This window comes from Barbus barbus, assembly GCF_936440315.1.
Source record: "Barbus barbus genome assembly, chromosome: 2".
Classification (NCBI taxonomy): Eukaryota; Metazoa; Chordata; class Actinopteri; order Cypriniformes; family Cyprinidae; genus Barbus; species Barbus barbus.
This window is the reverse complement of record NC_136730.1, coordinates 8,996,624-9,009,960: the sequence shown is the minus strand read 5'-3', so window position 1 is coordinate 9,009,960 and position 13,337 is coordinate 8,996,624. Positions and strand designations below refer to the sequence as shown.

General features: G+C 39.7%; 1 protein-coding gene and 1 pseudogene across 3 annotated transcripts in view; both read left to right on the top strand.

The window, feature by feature from the left end:
• Window positions 1-8,771, top strand: part of LOC306882443 (uncharacterized protein) — a 43,891-nt gene extending 35,120 nt beyond the window's left edge. The window contains exons 16-20 of one of the 2 annotated variants that reach the window (XR_013785243.1): window positions 207-306; window positions 439-512; window positions 714-828; window positions 1,063-2,620; window positions 8,236-8,771. Coding sequence is in view for 1 of the 2 variants with exons in the window: in XM_079437058.1 (XP_079293184.1) it covers window positions 207-306; window positions 439-512; window positions 714-828; window positions 1,063-1,153 (380 nt within the window). In the remaining variant the exon portion in view is untranslated. Of the gene's footprint in view, window positions 1-206; window positions 307-438; window positions 513-713; window positions 829-1,062; window positions 2,624-8,235 lie in introns of those variants that run through there. The other variant, XM_079437058.1, reaches the window with a different exon arrangement.
• A 2,718-nt stretch (window positions 8,772-11,489) lies between these two features.
• On the top strand, window positions 11,490-12,817 carry LOC306877080 (ephrin type-A receptor 4-like; annotated as a pseudogene). The gene is made up of 3 exons: window positions 11,490-11,562; window positions 11,637-11,698; window positions 12,401-12,817. The product of its transcript is annotated as an ephrin type-A receptor 4-like (transcript).
• Window positions 12,818-13,337: the final 520 nt, after the last annotated feature.

Genomic DNA, 13,337 nt, shown 5'->3' with positions numbered 1-13,337 from the left:
ACAAATAACAAAAATCTCAAATAAAGAAATATACCCCACATACGTATGTTTGTGTGTTTGTTTGTGTATATATACTGTACACACACCTCCAGATTATTATTAACAGTATTAACTAATTTTAGATTATGATACTTTGTGCTAAGCAAATGACAATACATTTGATTGTTGTGGCTTGATGAAGTTGTGCTCTTATCATACACTTACAGGTAGTGATCGTGCAGAAGAAGAGACTCTGATTCAGGAGTGGTTTACCCTGGTCAACAAGAAGAACGCTTTGATCAGGAGACAAGACCATCTGCAGTTACTGTATGTCTTTTCACACTTATTCCAATGTTGTTTCTCTATACTTACTTAGATGATGACCTCTCTAAAGCTTCATTTGAACAGAGGCTGATTTATTATATATTGCTAATAATTATCATTTGTTTTGTATGACAGACAAGAAGAGCAAGATTTGGAGAGGAAGTTTGAGCTGCTAAAGAAAGAGCTACACGATTTAATGGCTGTGGAAGGTACGACTGTTCTTACATAAATATATGTGACATGGAGAACTGTATCGCTAAGAATGAAAGAAAATGTGGACATATGATCAGGAGCATATGTATGTGTTTTTACATATTAATGACATTTTGGCACTCATCAAGTAGTTTTATGAGTTGTGGCATCTCTCATTATCCTCAATTTTTTGTCTTGCTTGTTTTGTAAAACTGAAGAATGGAAGAAAACCCAGGCCCATAAAACCAGAGAGCAGCTGTTGTTGCAGGAGCTGGTATCATTAGTCAACCAGAGAGATGAGCTTGTGCATGATATAGATGCCAAAGAGAGAGGGTGAGATTCATACTTTTTTAGACCAGAATTGAATTGTTTCTTGTGTAGCAAAGACTGAAGTAAATGTAATTTATTCCATTGCCATCAATGGAATAAATTGCATTTTAAAATACATTAAAATAGCAATTTGTCATTTTAAATCATAATATTTCACAATATTAGTGTTTTCACTTTATTTTTCCTTGTTGAGCATTTCTCTTTTTCTTACTTTTTCTCTGTCTCCTCATTCTCAAGGGCTTTTGAAGAGGATGAGAGGTTGGAGAGAGGACTAGAAATGAGGCGCAGGAAATATGGAAGTCGGAAAGAGAAGTGTGTGTTACAGTGAGGGATCCTGTGCACCTGCTTTTATACAGGACCGTCCCACGTTAAACACTGTGCTGATGGACTAATGAGGTGTGTGTGTGGACCATATCACAAAAAATGACAAGGAGATTGTGACTAGATGAATTCTCAGTCCTCATGTTGAAAGGTTTGAGCAGCATGAATGCTCATTTCAGGGTGGTTTTCTTTTAGAGACATTTTTAGTCTCAGAATATTGTCTGAGACAGTAATAGTAAATAGACAGTAATGGTCCATAGTCTTCTGACAGCAGTTCTTGTTTTACATTTTCAGTAAAAAATAATATACATGTGACCTTTGCAGTGTTATTACCTTATTTAACTTGTTTGTATAAGTCAGTTGCTGCAGTGATTTTAAGGTATGTCAAAGCTATGTGAAATAGTACAGCACAAGTAAGAAAAAAGGATCTGGCAGTTTTAAAAGACACTGCTGTGTTACAAAGAGATTACTTTCTGTTATGCAAGTCATACATTTAACTAACCTAACAAACAGACAAAACAGCACAAAAGCATGGGAAAAAATACACATTTTGCACAAAATTTCTCCACCTTATCATTTATGGATATCATTTGAACAATATGATCTTAATGATGCCTCTCCAAATATTGTTACAATGGTTGTCTGTTCTATTTGAAGAACCTAATATCACAAGATATAGAAAATACAAACTGTCAAAAAGAGAGTATGTGCATGAACTTTGAGTGTTAGCATTTTGTTTTAAAATATTTGAATGAAACAAATAGAGATTGTAACATCTTTTTTTTCATCTGTGTATGGTACAGAATGCATAAGCAAATGTACCCTCAGCTATTCAGAAGATTTTCTCCTTTAAAGAGTGAGTGTGTGATAGCTTTATTGAGTGACTGGTTGTTTAGAGACTCTCAGCTCTTTGATATTATCTTTGGCCCTGTTTACACTGTTTGAAATGTCATTATTTGACAGTGAATTGTTTTTGAAAAGTCCTGATGTCAGCTAACACACCTACAGCTGACAGGTCTTTGGGAAATAAACTTGTTTTAAAATTCTGTATTGCATCTAACCTGGTGGTTGTTAAACAGAAACAAGTACAATAGTGTGTTCACAAGTATTGTGCAGTTTTGTTTTAAAGGAAATATGTGGTCATCATCAGTATGTGCAAAGGGTCCTAACGTCACTAGACTCCAGTAATAGAAAGTGCAGATTTAGCAGAGCTCTAGCCAGAAGTTCAAGGGCCCGGATCTCCAACCAAAATACAATGATTCACCGCAGCATGTATCTTGTGTTAAAGCAAGCATAAATGCAGATGCACGCACACATATTAAAACATAATCATCTCTCTACCAAAAAGGGAGTTGTAGGGAGTGTATTGAAGGGTGTTTAAGCATGATACATTTTTTGTTTGTTTTATTAAAAGAAATGTTCATAGAAATGTTTATGTAGAAACTTAGCCTTTTTTTGTAAATTGCTGTAAAACATTTTTATCTTTTTTTTTTTTTTTTTTTTGCTGTGATGAGAGGTAGAATAATCTCATTCTCATCGCATAAAAAGAAAAGAGAAAATAAATATATTCAGGAATTAGAAGAAACTATAAAAACTTTAGAAGAAGCCTACGTATCCTCCCAGGAACAGGAAATGCTGAAAAAAATACGTAAAGCAAAACTAGAATTAAATGAAATTATTAATAAAAAAACCCAATTCTTAGCACAAAGACTTCGCTGGCAAGAATTTGAATATGGTAACAAATCAGGTCAATTCCTAGCGAACCAGTTAAAAATAAATAAAGAAAAAACAACTATATGTGCTGTTAAAGATTTAACTGGGGATACAGTATATGACCCTGAAAGAATAAACAACACTTTCAGGGACTTTTACAAATCTTTATATTCTCCACAGATAAACCCATCTAAAGACGAAATTGACCAATTTCTTGACAATATAACTCTTCCGAAATTATCAGAAAATCAAGCGATGACATTGGATTCTCCACTGACATCAGATGAACTTCAGGAAGCCTTGAACAGTATGCCCAATAAAAAGGCTCCAGGTCCAGATGGCTTTCCAGCAGAATTCTATAAAGAATTCTGGGTAATTCTGTCACCAACATTCTACAGAATGTTGCAGGAAACCAAGGAAAATGGTAGACTTCCACCAAATATGAATTCTGCCAACATTAGTCTCTTGCTAAAACCAGGCAAAGACCCTGTATTGCCTACCAGCTATCGTCCAATATCCCTTATTAATGTGGACACTAAAATAATCTGCAAAGCTATCTCAAAAAGAATAGAGAAGATAACCCCTCTCATAATTCATTCCGACCAAACTGGTTTCATAAAAGGGAGGCACTCCTCAACAAATACACATAGGTTACTTAACTTGATAGACTATTCATGCAATAGAAACCTTCAAATTACAATATTGTCTCTAGATGCAGAAAAAGCTTTTGATAGGGTTAACTGGAATTTTCTATTTGCAACTTTACACAAATTTGGTTTTGGAAACTCTTTCATAAACTGGTTAAAAATATTATATAACTCTCCAACAGCATGTGTCAGGACAAATGGCCAAACATCCTCTAGCTTCTATCTTAAGAGGGGCACCAGGCAGGGATGCCCCCTCTCCCCCTCACTGTTTGCAGTTTTTATTGAACCACTAGCAGCAGCAATTAGACAGGCTACAGTGATTAAAGGCATTAAATGCAAGAATGTAGAACATAAAGTTAGTCTTTACGCAGATGATGTGTTACTTTTTCTTCAGCATTCACAAACCACTTTCTCTGAGGTAATTACATTAATAAACTCTTTCTCAAGAGTCTCAGATTATTCAATAAACTGGTTAAAATCAACAGTTCTTCCAATTAATTGCTCCTTCCAGAATTCCTCCACTCCACTGCAATCTGGAAATATTAAATATTTAGGTATTAATGTTTCTCCTAGGCTGACAGATTTGATTAAATTAAACCACATCCCACTTTTAAAGACGGTAGAAGATGATCTAACCAGATGGAAGTCTCTACCCATATCACTCATGGGAAGAGTCGCCTCAATAAAAATGATGGTTTTGCCAAGAATTAATTATTTATTTGCAATGATCCCGAGCAAACCATCACCTGACTGGTTTAGATCTCTGGACTCCTCCATCTCTAAATTCCTTTGGAAAGGTAAACCCCCGCGTATTAGCTTAAAAACGCTACAAAAGACCAAGGATAAAGGAGGACTAGATCTACCTAACTTTCACCACTATTTCTTAGCCAACAGGCTTCAACACATTTCAGGGTGGTTAAAACACACCCTCTTAGATGAGCCTTGGCTAGATGTAGAACAGGCATTATGCAATAATATAGAGATTTCGGATCTGCCATTCATTAGCTTGATCATCAAACGACACGTATGCTTCAAAAGCATCAGTATCAGCTCTTCTCTGACAGCATGGTGGGAGTTTCTAAAAATGACTGAGTCTTCACTAATCCCATGCAAACGTACCCCCATCTGGAACAATCCTGACATATTACTAAACAATAATATGATGAACCTCACAGATTGGAGTTGTAAAGGTATTAAATACCTGGAACATATATTAGAAGGGACAGACTTTATTCCCTTTGACAAATTAGTTAAACAATATGGGATTAACAAAAACAGATTTTTAGAATATCAACAAATTAAATCTATTGTAAAAGGGAAATTTAAATCTAATCATATCAAATTACAAATACCACCAAGTGTGGCAGATTTTCTTAATCTCAAAACCCCCAAATTAATGTCTAAAATATACAGGACACTTTCCAAAATAGATGAATCAGTATCACTTCCTATTGCAAAATGGGAGGCAGATCTAGCAGTAAACTGGGACCATAATTTCTGGTCTCAGATATGTTTAAAAACCTTTGAACTGATTAGAAATCCTGGTTTACAATTAATACAATACAAAATCCTGCATAGAGTGCACTACACAGGTCATCGGATGTTCAGGATGGGTCTTACAGCTTCTAACAACTGCTCACACTGTCAAGGCAATACACCTGACAATTACATCCACGCTCTATGGTTCTGTCCACCTGTTCAGAGGTACTGGTACAGGATTTGTGAAGATTTATCAAAGTGTCTTAAATGCTCTATTCCAGCCTCTCCTTCAGTCTGCTTGTTGGGCGACCTAGATGGTGTCACTACAGAAGGTAACACAATCCACATGGCTTTCACTGCCCTATGCATTGCTAAGAAGACTGTCCTCATGAACTGGAAAAATAAAAATAATCTTAATATCAACCAATATAGAAATCATTTGTGGGATTATATTAGTCTTGACACAGCTTCTGCTGCCACATTAGATCAATCTCTCTGGACTCCTTTGATCAGCTCCATCACCTAGTGTGAGTGGGGGTCCTGATTCTGTCCGGCTGTGGTTTTTGCGGTTGGGGTGGCCATATGGGCTTGGGGCATCTGGGAGTTCCCTGGGGGTGGGTTTCTTGGGTGGTTCGGCGCTGGGGCTGCGATCTTGGCCTGGATGGGGTATTGGTGACTCTTGGGTGCTGTTTTTCTGGCGGCTGCATGCGGCGCTACTGGGGATGCCTGTGCCGGCGGACGTAGGTTGCCGGCCTGGCGGCTGCACTATTCCGGGGTTGGTCCGGGGGGGGCTTGGGGTTCTGGGGCGCTCTGCCTCCCGGTTGGGGTTACGGCTGGGCCTGGGGGGCTTGGGTCCTGGTTGGTGTGCCGCCGGGAGCATGGGTTGGTGCATGCGCTTGGGCCCGGCCCTGGTGTGGGGGTCTTCGATGCATCGGTGCCTCCGCGGGGGGGATCCAATAGAGGCAGGGAAAACGGGCCTAACCTGGGTGTCTTATTGTCTTATGTAGTCTGGGAGTTGAATGAGTGATGGGGTGGGGTAGTTTTTCCTCTGCTGTGGGGTCTGGTGGGCCGCCCCGGGCTGCCATGGGCCCTGGTCTGGATGGGCCTGGGCCCCCCGCCCTGGGCAGATTTGGGGTAACGGGGGTGCCTATGGGGGTCAGCGGGGGAGCTGGCTCCGAAGGGGGGGGTATTTTGCCCCCTCTGATGCTTTCCTCCCCATCCCTAAGGCTTCACTTCTCCCGCCCCATCACACCAACACATAGGTAGGGTTTTGAGGTGCGGGTGTGTCGCTGGGATGCGGGGGAGGTGGTACTCCTCTGTCTCCTCGTGGCCACCTGCATCTCAATCACACATTACAGCTTAGACATTCTCATTACTTACTGTCACATGACACATACATATAGGGCCTTGGGGGTGGGCACACTGAATGGCATCCGGAGGGCGGTCTGTTCATTCAGCCTTCCCTCTGGTGCCAGTGCCCACTTCTCAATTTTAAGTTGCACATAGACATTGAGGGCTCTAGGGAGGGGACGAGCTGACACAAGCTTGTGGAGGGTGCCCCTCCCCTGTTTTAAAGCACCCCTGTTTTAAAGCACCTTAGAACAACACACACCAACACTACATTTGAGCGGGTGAGGTGAAGCATGGGGTCTCTTTTTTTTTTCTTTTTTTTTTTTATCTCACACCCCTGTTCTCTGTTCTCTGTCCGGGGCCGGGGGCTGCGAGGATGAGCTGGCCGCCCGGTCGGGGTCTGGGCTGGTGGTCTTCTCTGCTGCTGCGGGGACCGGGGTGGTCTTCCTGTCCCCACGCCAGAGCGAAGGGGGTTCAGCTCCGGGATCGGGCGCTGATTACCCCTCTGGGGGTGGTGGTGCCTGGATCTAGGAGTATAGAGTGCATATAGGGAGTGTGAGTGTGGGTACCATGTCCATTTTTGTGTGTCTACATGTGGGGCGAGGGTGAGAATATTCGTTGCGTGCTTGAGGGTGGGAACGTATGCTTGTGTATATGTGTGCTTGTTCGTCTACGTCTATGTGTCAGGTCGGGCCTTAGACTCCACCTCACTCATCATCTCAGTCGACTCCCACCCCACCACCATGCCCTGCCGGTGGAGGATGCCGCCGGTGCATTGGTGGTTTCTCGCGCCGGGGTAGGATGCTCGGGTGAGCGCTGGCCCACTCTCGGCGGTCGCTTGGCGGGGCCTGGCCCTACTGGCCTTGCTGGGCCCCGGTTGGGGGGTGGGGGGCCCTTGGATCTCCGGGCCCAGGGCTCGGTCTGCCCTGGTGTGGTCGGCTGCCGGCGGAGCCTGCGGGCTTGCCGCCACGGCACCCTGGGGTGTCTACACTGTGGCTGTCGGATGTCCCACCTTCAGGCTCTCCTCTGCCCTTTTCTGGGTGGGGGCCGCAGTTGTCCCTGCGGTGGTTCCCCTGGGGGTCCCGTGCCCTGGGGGCCCTCCGGATGTTTGGGGCCTGGGTCTCTTCCATGCCTGCTTCATGCCTTGCGGGATGGGGCTGTTGTTCCCCACACACACACTATTAAACATTTACATGGAGGAACCTTATGAACACAAGCGCGCTCACACACACAGGTGTACACTCAAGCATTCACATTGGTGTAAAAACGGGTGCTCACAGACACACATTGTTCTGATCTGCTGTTGCTTCAAAACTTATTTTGTAATATTAGTTATGCGTGTTGCTCAATAACATTTAACATTTAGAATTTATTGTGATTCATACAGATGTTGGTTGTTGCTGCAGTTTCTCTGATGTTGTGTCTTCTGTTGTGTCTTCTGTTGTTTTCTCTTTTTGTCAGCAGGTATCGAAGCAAATTGTCTGTTTTTTTTTTTTTTTTTTTTTTTGTCTTGTTTTTTCCCCTCTCTCTCTCCCCCTTCTCTGTTGACTTTATCCACAATTTTTTTTTTTTTTTTTTTTTTTTATTATTATTATTATTTTTATTATTATCATTATAATTATAATTATTATTTTTTTTTTATTATTATTATTATTATTATAATTTTTTTCTATTTTTTTTTTTTTTTTTCTCTCTCTTGTTTCCTCTGTCCCCTGGTCTTGTCGGTCATAGTATGGTTAAATAAAAGGGTATATAAAATTTAATTAATTAATAAAAAATAAATAATATAAAAAAAAAAAAAAAAAAAAAGGCTGTGAATGATGATAGCATAACTACACATACGTACTGTCATGTGTTATCTGTGTTACTGACAGGCCAAAAAAAAAAAAAAAAAAAAAACATTTTTATCAAATAATAAATAATATGTTTAATTTATATAGTGCCTTTCCCAAGCTCAAGGACACTGAACAAAAGTCTATTCACATAATCGTAAACGGTCATTTCACAATCAATTAATCAGTTAAGTGGACAGTAGACATTTGCCCAGTCCGGGGATAGACATGATTGCAGTTGCATATCATGGTACAATTATATACAGAAAACAGAGATACATAACGTAGTATAAGTAACAATAGAAAAAAGATAATGTCAATAAGTAACAAACAAAGAATAGAAAATGCAACAAAAATGCACAGAAGGGGAGTGTCTAAAGATCCTGATATGACTGATAGTATTGGGTAAACAAGTAGGTTTTGAGTTGTGATTTAACTACAGAGAGAGAGAGAGAGGTTATTGTCCTTAGTGCCAGTGGTATAGAGTTCCATCGTTTAGGTGCAATGGTGGGAAATGACCTGCCACCCATTGAGGATAGACGAAATCTAGGTACAGTAAGAAGTTCACATCCTGATGATTAAAGTGATCGAGGTGGAACATAAGATTACAGTAGATCAGAGAGATAAGGAGGAGCAAGGCCATTGAGTGATTTAAAAGTAAGCAGAAGAATTTTTCAAGTAATGCGAGATGATACAGGGAGCCAATGGAGTTTAGGGGTAATATGAGCAGATCGTTTAGTATGGATTAATATTCTTGCAGCAGAATTTTGAATATATTGTAAATGAGATATAGTAATCCGTAATGGTAATCCGGCAAAAAATAGCAATACAGGAATCGAGGCGTGATGTAATAAAAGCATGCACTAATGATTCAGCATCTTTTGGAGAAACGTGATCGAAGTTGAGCTAAACGACGAAGCTGGAAAAATGCAGCTTTGGATAGTTTACTAATGTAAGCATCCAGAGGCAGTGCAGGATTAAGAATAATGCCTAAATTTCTGTCAGTAGCAGATGGAAAAATTGTTGTAGCATCAAGGTTGAAACTGGGAGCACTATATTTTTTGTTAGTGAAGGGGGGCCAGTAATTAAAATTTCTGTTTTGCTCAAATTCAAACTGAGAAAATTAGAATTTAGCCAGGCCGTTAGCTCATTAACATAGGTAGATAGTGATGTGGTCTGGTGAATAGAGTCTGGTCTGCAAGCAGTATAAATCTGAATATCATCAGCATAACAGTGATAATGAAAACCATGACGACGGAAAATATGTCCAAGAGGCATGATGTAAGTAATAAATAGTAATGGTCCGAGAACAGAGCCCTGGGAACACCCTGACTGAGTAAAGTAGTGGGAGATTTATAATTATGCATAGTGATGTAGTATTGTCTATCAGTGAGATAGGAAGAGAACCAGGATAGTGTAGCACCTGAGACACCTGTCTCAGAAAGGAGGGAGAGTAATAACTTGTGACAGACAATATCAAATGCTGAGCTGAGGTTGAGCAGCAGGAGAATGGACAGATTACCTGAGTCACCAGAGAGTTACAAATCATTGACAACCTTAACTGAAGCAGTTTCAGTGCTGTGATAAGAGCGAAAACCAGAATGAAATGCATCGAACTGATGAGAGCTTGAAAAGACTGTAATAAATGGTAAATTGGAGATTGGGCGATATATAGCTGGTGAAATCTGCTGGGTCCAGGTTTGGTTTTTTAATAGCAATTTTTTCATTAGTTTTTTTTAGTAACAGCAGCAGTTTTCAGTGAAATTGGAACAGTGGCAGAGATAAAGGAGACATTTACTAAGTGTGAGATAGGAGCAGAAATGACAGAAGTACAGTGTTTCAGAAGGAATGTGGGTGCAGGATCTCACTGATATGAGGAAGAATTAGAGTTCTGTATTATCTCAGCAATTAAGGTTGGAGTTGTCAAGGTAAAATTATTTAACAGTTGAATAGATTGAGTTTGCTCACAAGTAAGTGGTTGGTTCAGTGCCAAGAGACCCATATAGAGCATCCAGTTTTGTTTGAAAGTGGTGCAGGAAAGAGCCACACAAGTCGTCACATTCATATTGACTGGGACTATGGCTAGGTGGCTGGACTAATTCATTAACCATGTTAAACAGTTTGTTTGGCCTATTGTTAGCTTTATTATGATGTCGGAAATATAGGAAGAGCGTGCTGCATTCAATGCAGTTGTATAATAATAATAATAATAATAATAATAATTCATTACATTTATATAGCGCTTTTCTGCTTTTCTAAGCACTCAAAGCGCTCTACATTGTGAGGGGTGGTGTCTCCTCATCCACCACCAGTGTGCAGCATCCACCTGGATGATGCGACGGCAGCCATATTGCGCCAGAACGCCCACCACACACCAGCTTACTGGTGGAGAGGAGACAGAGTGATGAAACCAATCAGTGTAAGGGGATGATTAGGAGGCCATGATGGTCAGAGACCAATGGGGAAATTTGGCCAGGATGCCGAGGTCACACCTCTACTCTTTTCGAAAGACATCCTGGGATTTTTAATGACCACAGAGAGTCAGGACCTCGGTTTAACGTCTCATCCGAAAGACGGTGCTTTTTGACAGTATAGTGTCCCCGTCACTATACTGGGGCGTTAGGACCCACACAGACTGCAGGGTGAGCACCCCCTGCTGGACTCACTAACACCTCTTCCAACAGCAGCCTAGTTTTCCCAGGAGGACTCCCATCCAGGTACTGACCAGGCTCAACCCTGCTTAGCTTCAGTGGGCAACCGGTCTTGGGCTGCAGGGTGATATGGCTGTGTGCCTATAATGCCTAATATGTTCTGAAAATATTTGAAAATGGACAGTCAGGCAGGTTTTTCTAAAAAGGCTAATCGTTAGATATTAGATGATGTTTATTGATGGTTGTATGGTTCCCACCACTTCCCTATTAAATTGAAACATCAGCTCATAACCATTTCTCTAAAATTCCATATATACCACATTCTTGCAAACTGTACAAAGGAAGCACTGCTTAATCAGCTACCTCGACAGTGTAATGGAACAAAAACTGCATCATTAAAGTGTGAGGGGGTTTTCTTTCTTTCTTTTTCTTTCTGGCAGTCACTGACTGAATACCTGAAATAAACATTTAAAAGTTCATATAGGCTAAATCAGGGATTAGTTCACGAAAAAGGTTTCAAGTTGGATATTTCGCTAGGTGCTAGACTACAACCAAAGAAAGAAATTGAAAACATTATTAGTAATATTAAGTTCTAAGGGCGTTTAATATAAGGGTTCTTCACGTTAAGAAAAACTTTCATCTTTGTCAGGATAAAGGAACCTTTTTTCAATATGTTTTATTTTTTATTATTCATTTCTTGGATTGTCTCTGCTGATGTATCCGCACAGCTAACACCATTCAGAGGTAAGACTGAGGATTCACATCGTGGGATATTATATGTAATCAACCTCTATAAAAGTGCGTTTCTTTTTATATAGAAGAAATATTTGATTCAAGCAAACGGCACAGACTACAATGGACATGCTCACCACCAAAAGCTGTAAGTGACAGTTTCTTTGTAGGCTGTTTAGGTAATTCCACAGAGGTCTGGCTTTTGTATTCCTCGTATATAAACAATATACTATATTCCCAATATAAATATTCTTCCGTTTGACCGGTTTTCATAAACGTTACATTTTTATTATAAATTTTTTATTTTATATAAATATACATTGTCCAGTCGTTTTTGAAGGAAGTCTTACAAATAATGGTAAAAGTGACATTGTTTAAAAAACTGAAATATAATTTTTTAATTAATCTTTTAAAATGTAATTTAGTACTGTGATGACAAAGCTGAATTTTTGGCTTCCGTGTCACATGATTCTTCAGAAATCATTCTAATATGCTGATTTACTGCTCAAGAAATATTATTATCAACGTTGAACAGTTGTGCTGCTTAATATTATTGTGGAAACCATGATATTTTTTTTTTCAGGATTCTTTGATGAACAGAATGTTCAAAAGAACAGCATTTATGTATAACATTATAACCTTATCATGTTTTATATGTTTTTAATGTTATTTTCTTGCTGAATAAAATAGCATACTCTTTTAAAAATATATATTTATACGGATAATATTTTTTTAAATACAGATAATAAACAAATAAAACAGATTAACAGATGTATTGTTTAATACTGGTCAGTTTTTAATTGAATAAAGAATGAAAATAGTGATTTGCTTCTCTTTTGGTCAATGTAAGTGGAAGGAAACACAAATGCAGCTTGGAAAGGACTATACACACTCTGTCTACCAAGCTTGTAACCCAGAATTTAATTAGGATACCAAAACACCATGGACCAACTGGATCCCCAAACAAGATGCCCATGAACTTTTTCTGGACCTAATAAGTTTTGCCCAAGCGGACCAGTAGCCTCTTTGTATCCATGTGCGAGAATCGAACCAAACGCAGACTCAGTACTTCAGAAGACCACAAAGACCACCTCTCCTCAAGATCACAGTCCAGCATCCATTTCCTAATGCTGTTCCTGAGGATGAGCACCTGAGCCATGCTAAGGGCCTTAAATTGGGAAAGATCTCTCAGAAGGGTTTTTACATGGGATTTAGCTACAGCAGCAAGTGCACTTTTATTGCTTCCATCCAGGCGTTCTTCTTGAAATGCCCAGCACTTGTTTGGAACCAAATGGAATTTGAGAAAACAGCAGCAGGACGGTTGGGGAAAGGAGCGTGTGTGAACGGTTCTGTGGAGATCAGCACCCCAAAGATAGAGATCTGTGGAGAGCAGCACCTCAAAGATGTGTCTATGATACAGGATACCAGACAGACAGAAACCGTTCAGAAGGTGAGACAATGTTATTTTTGACAATCTAATAGAATCAACAGAGAGAGAAAAATGAAATATGTTTAGAATTCTTATGCCAACAAAGGATAAATTATACACAATCTTGACAGAGAAACCATTTTCTGAAAGGTAAAAAAGTGGTAAAAATCCTTAGAATCCCTAAAGCATTTGAAATTGCACCCTTGATAAAGCAAAATGCTTGATTTTCAACTTTAACATTGCTTATATAATATAATATATGTCTTATGCTCACCAAGGCTTGTTTTTTTTTGTTTTTTTTACCTAAGTCTTCAGTGTCACATGATCCTTTAGAAATCATTCTAATATGCTGATATTT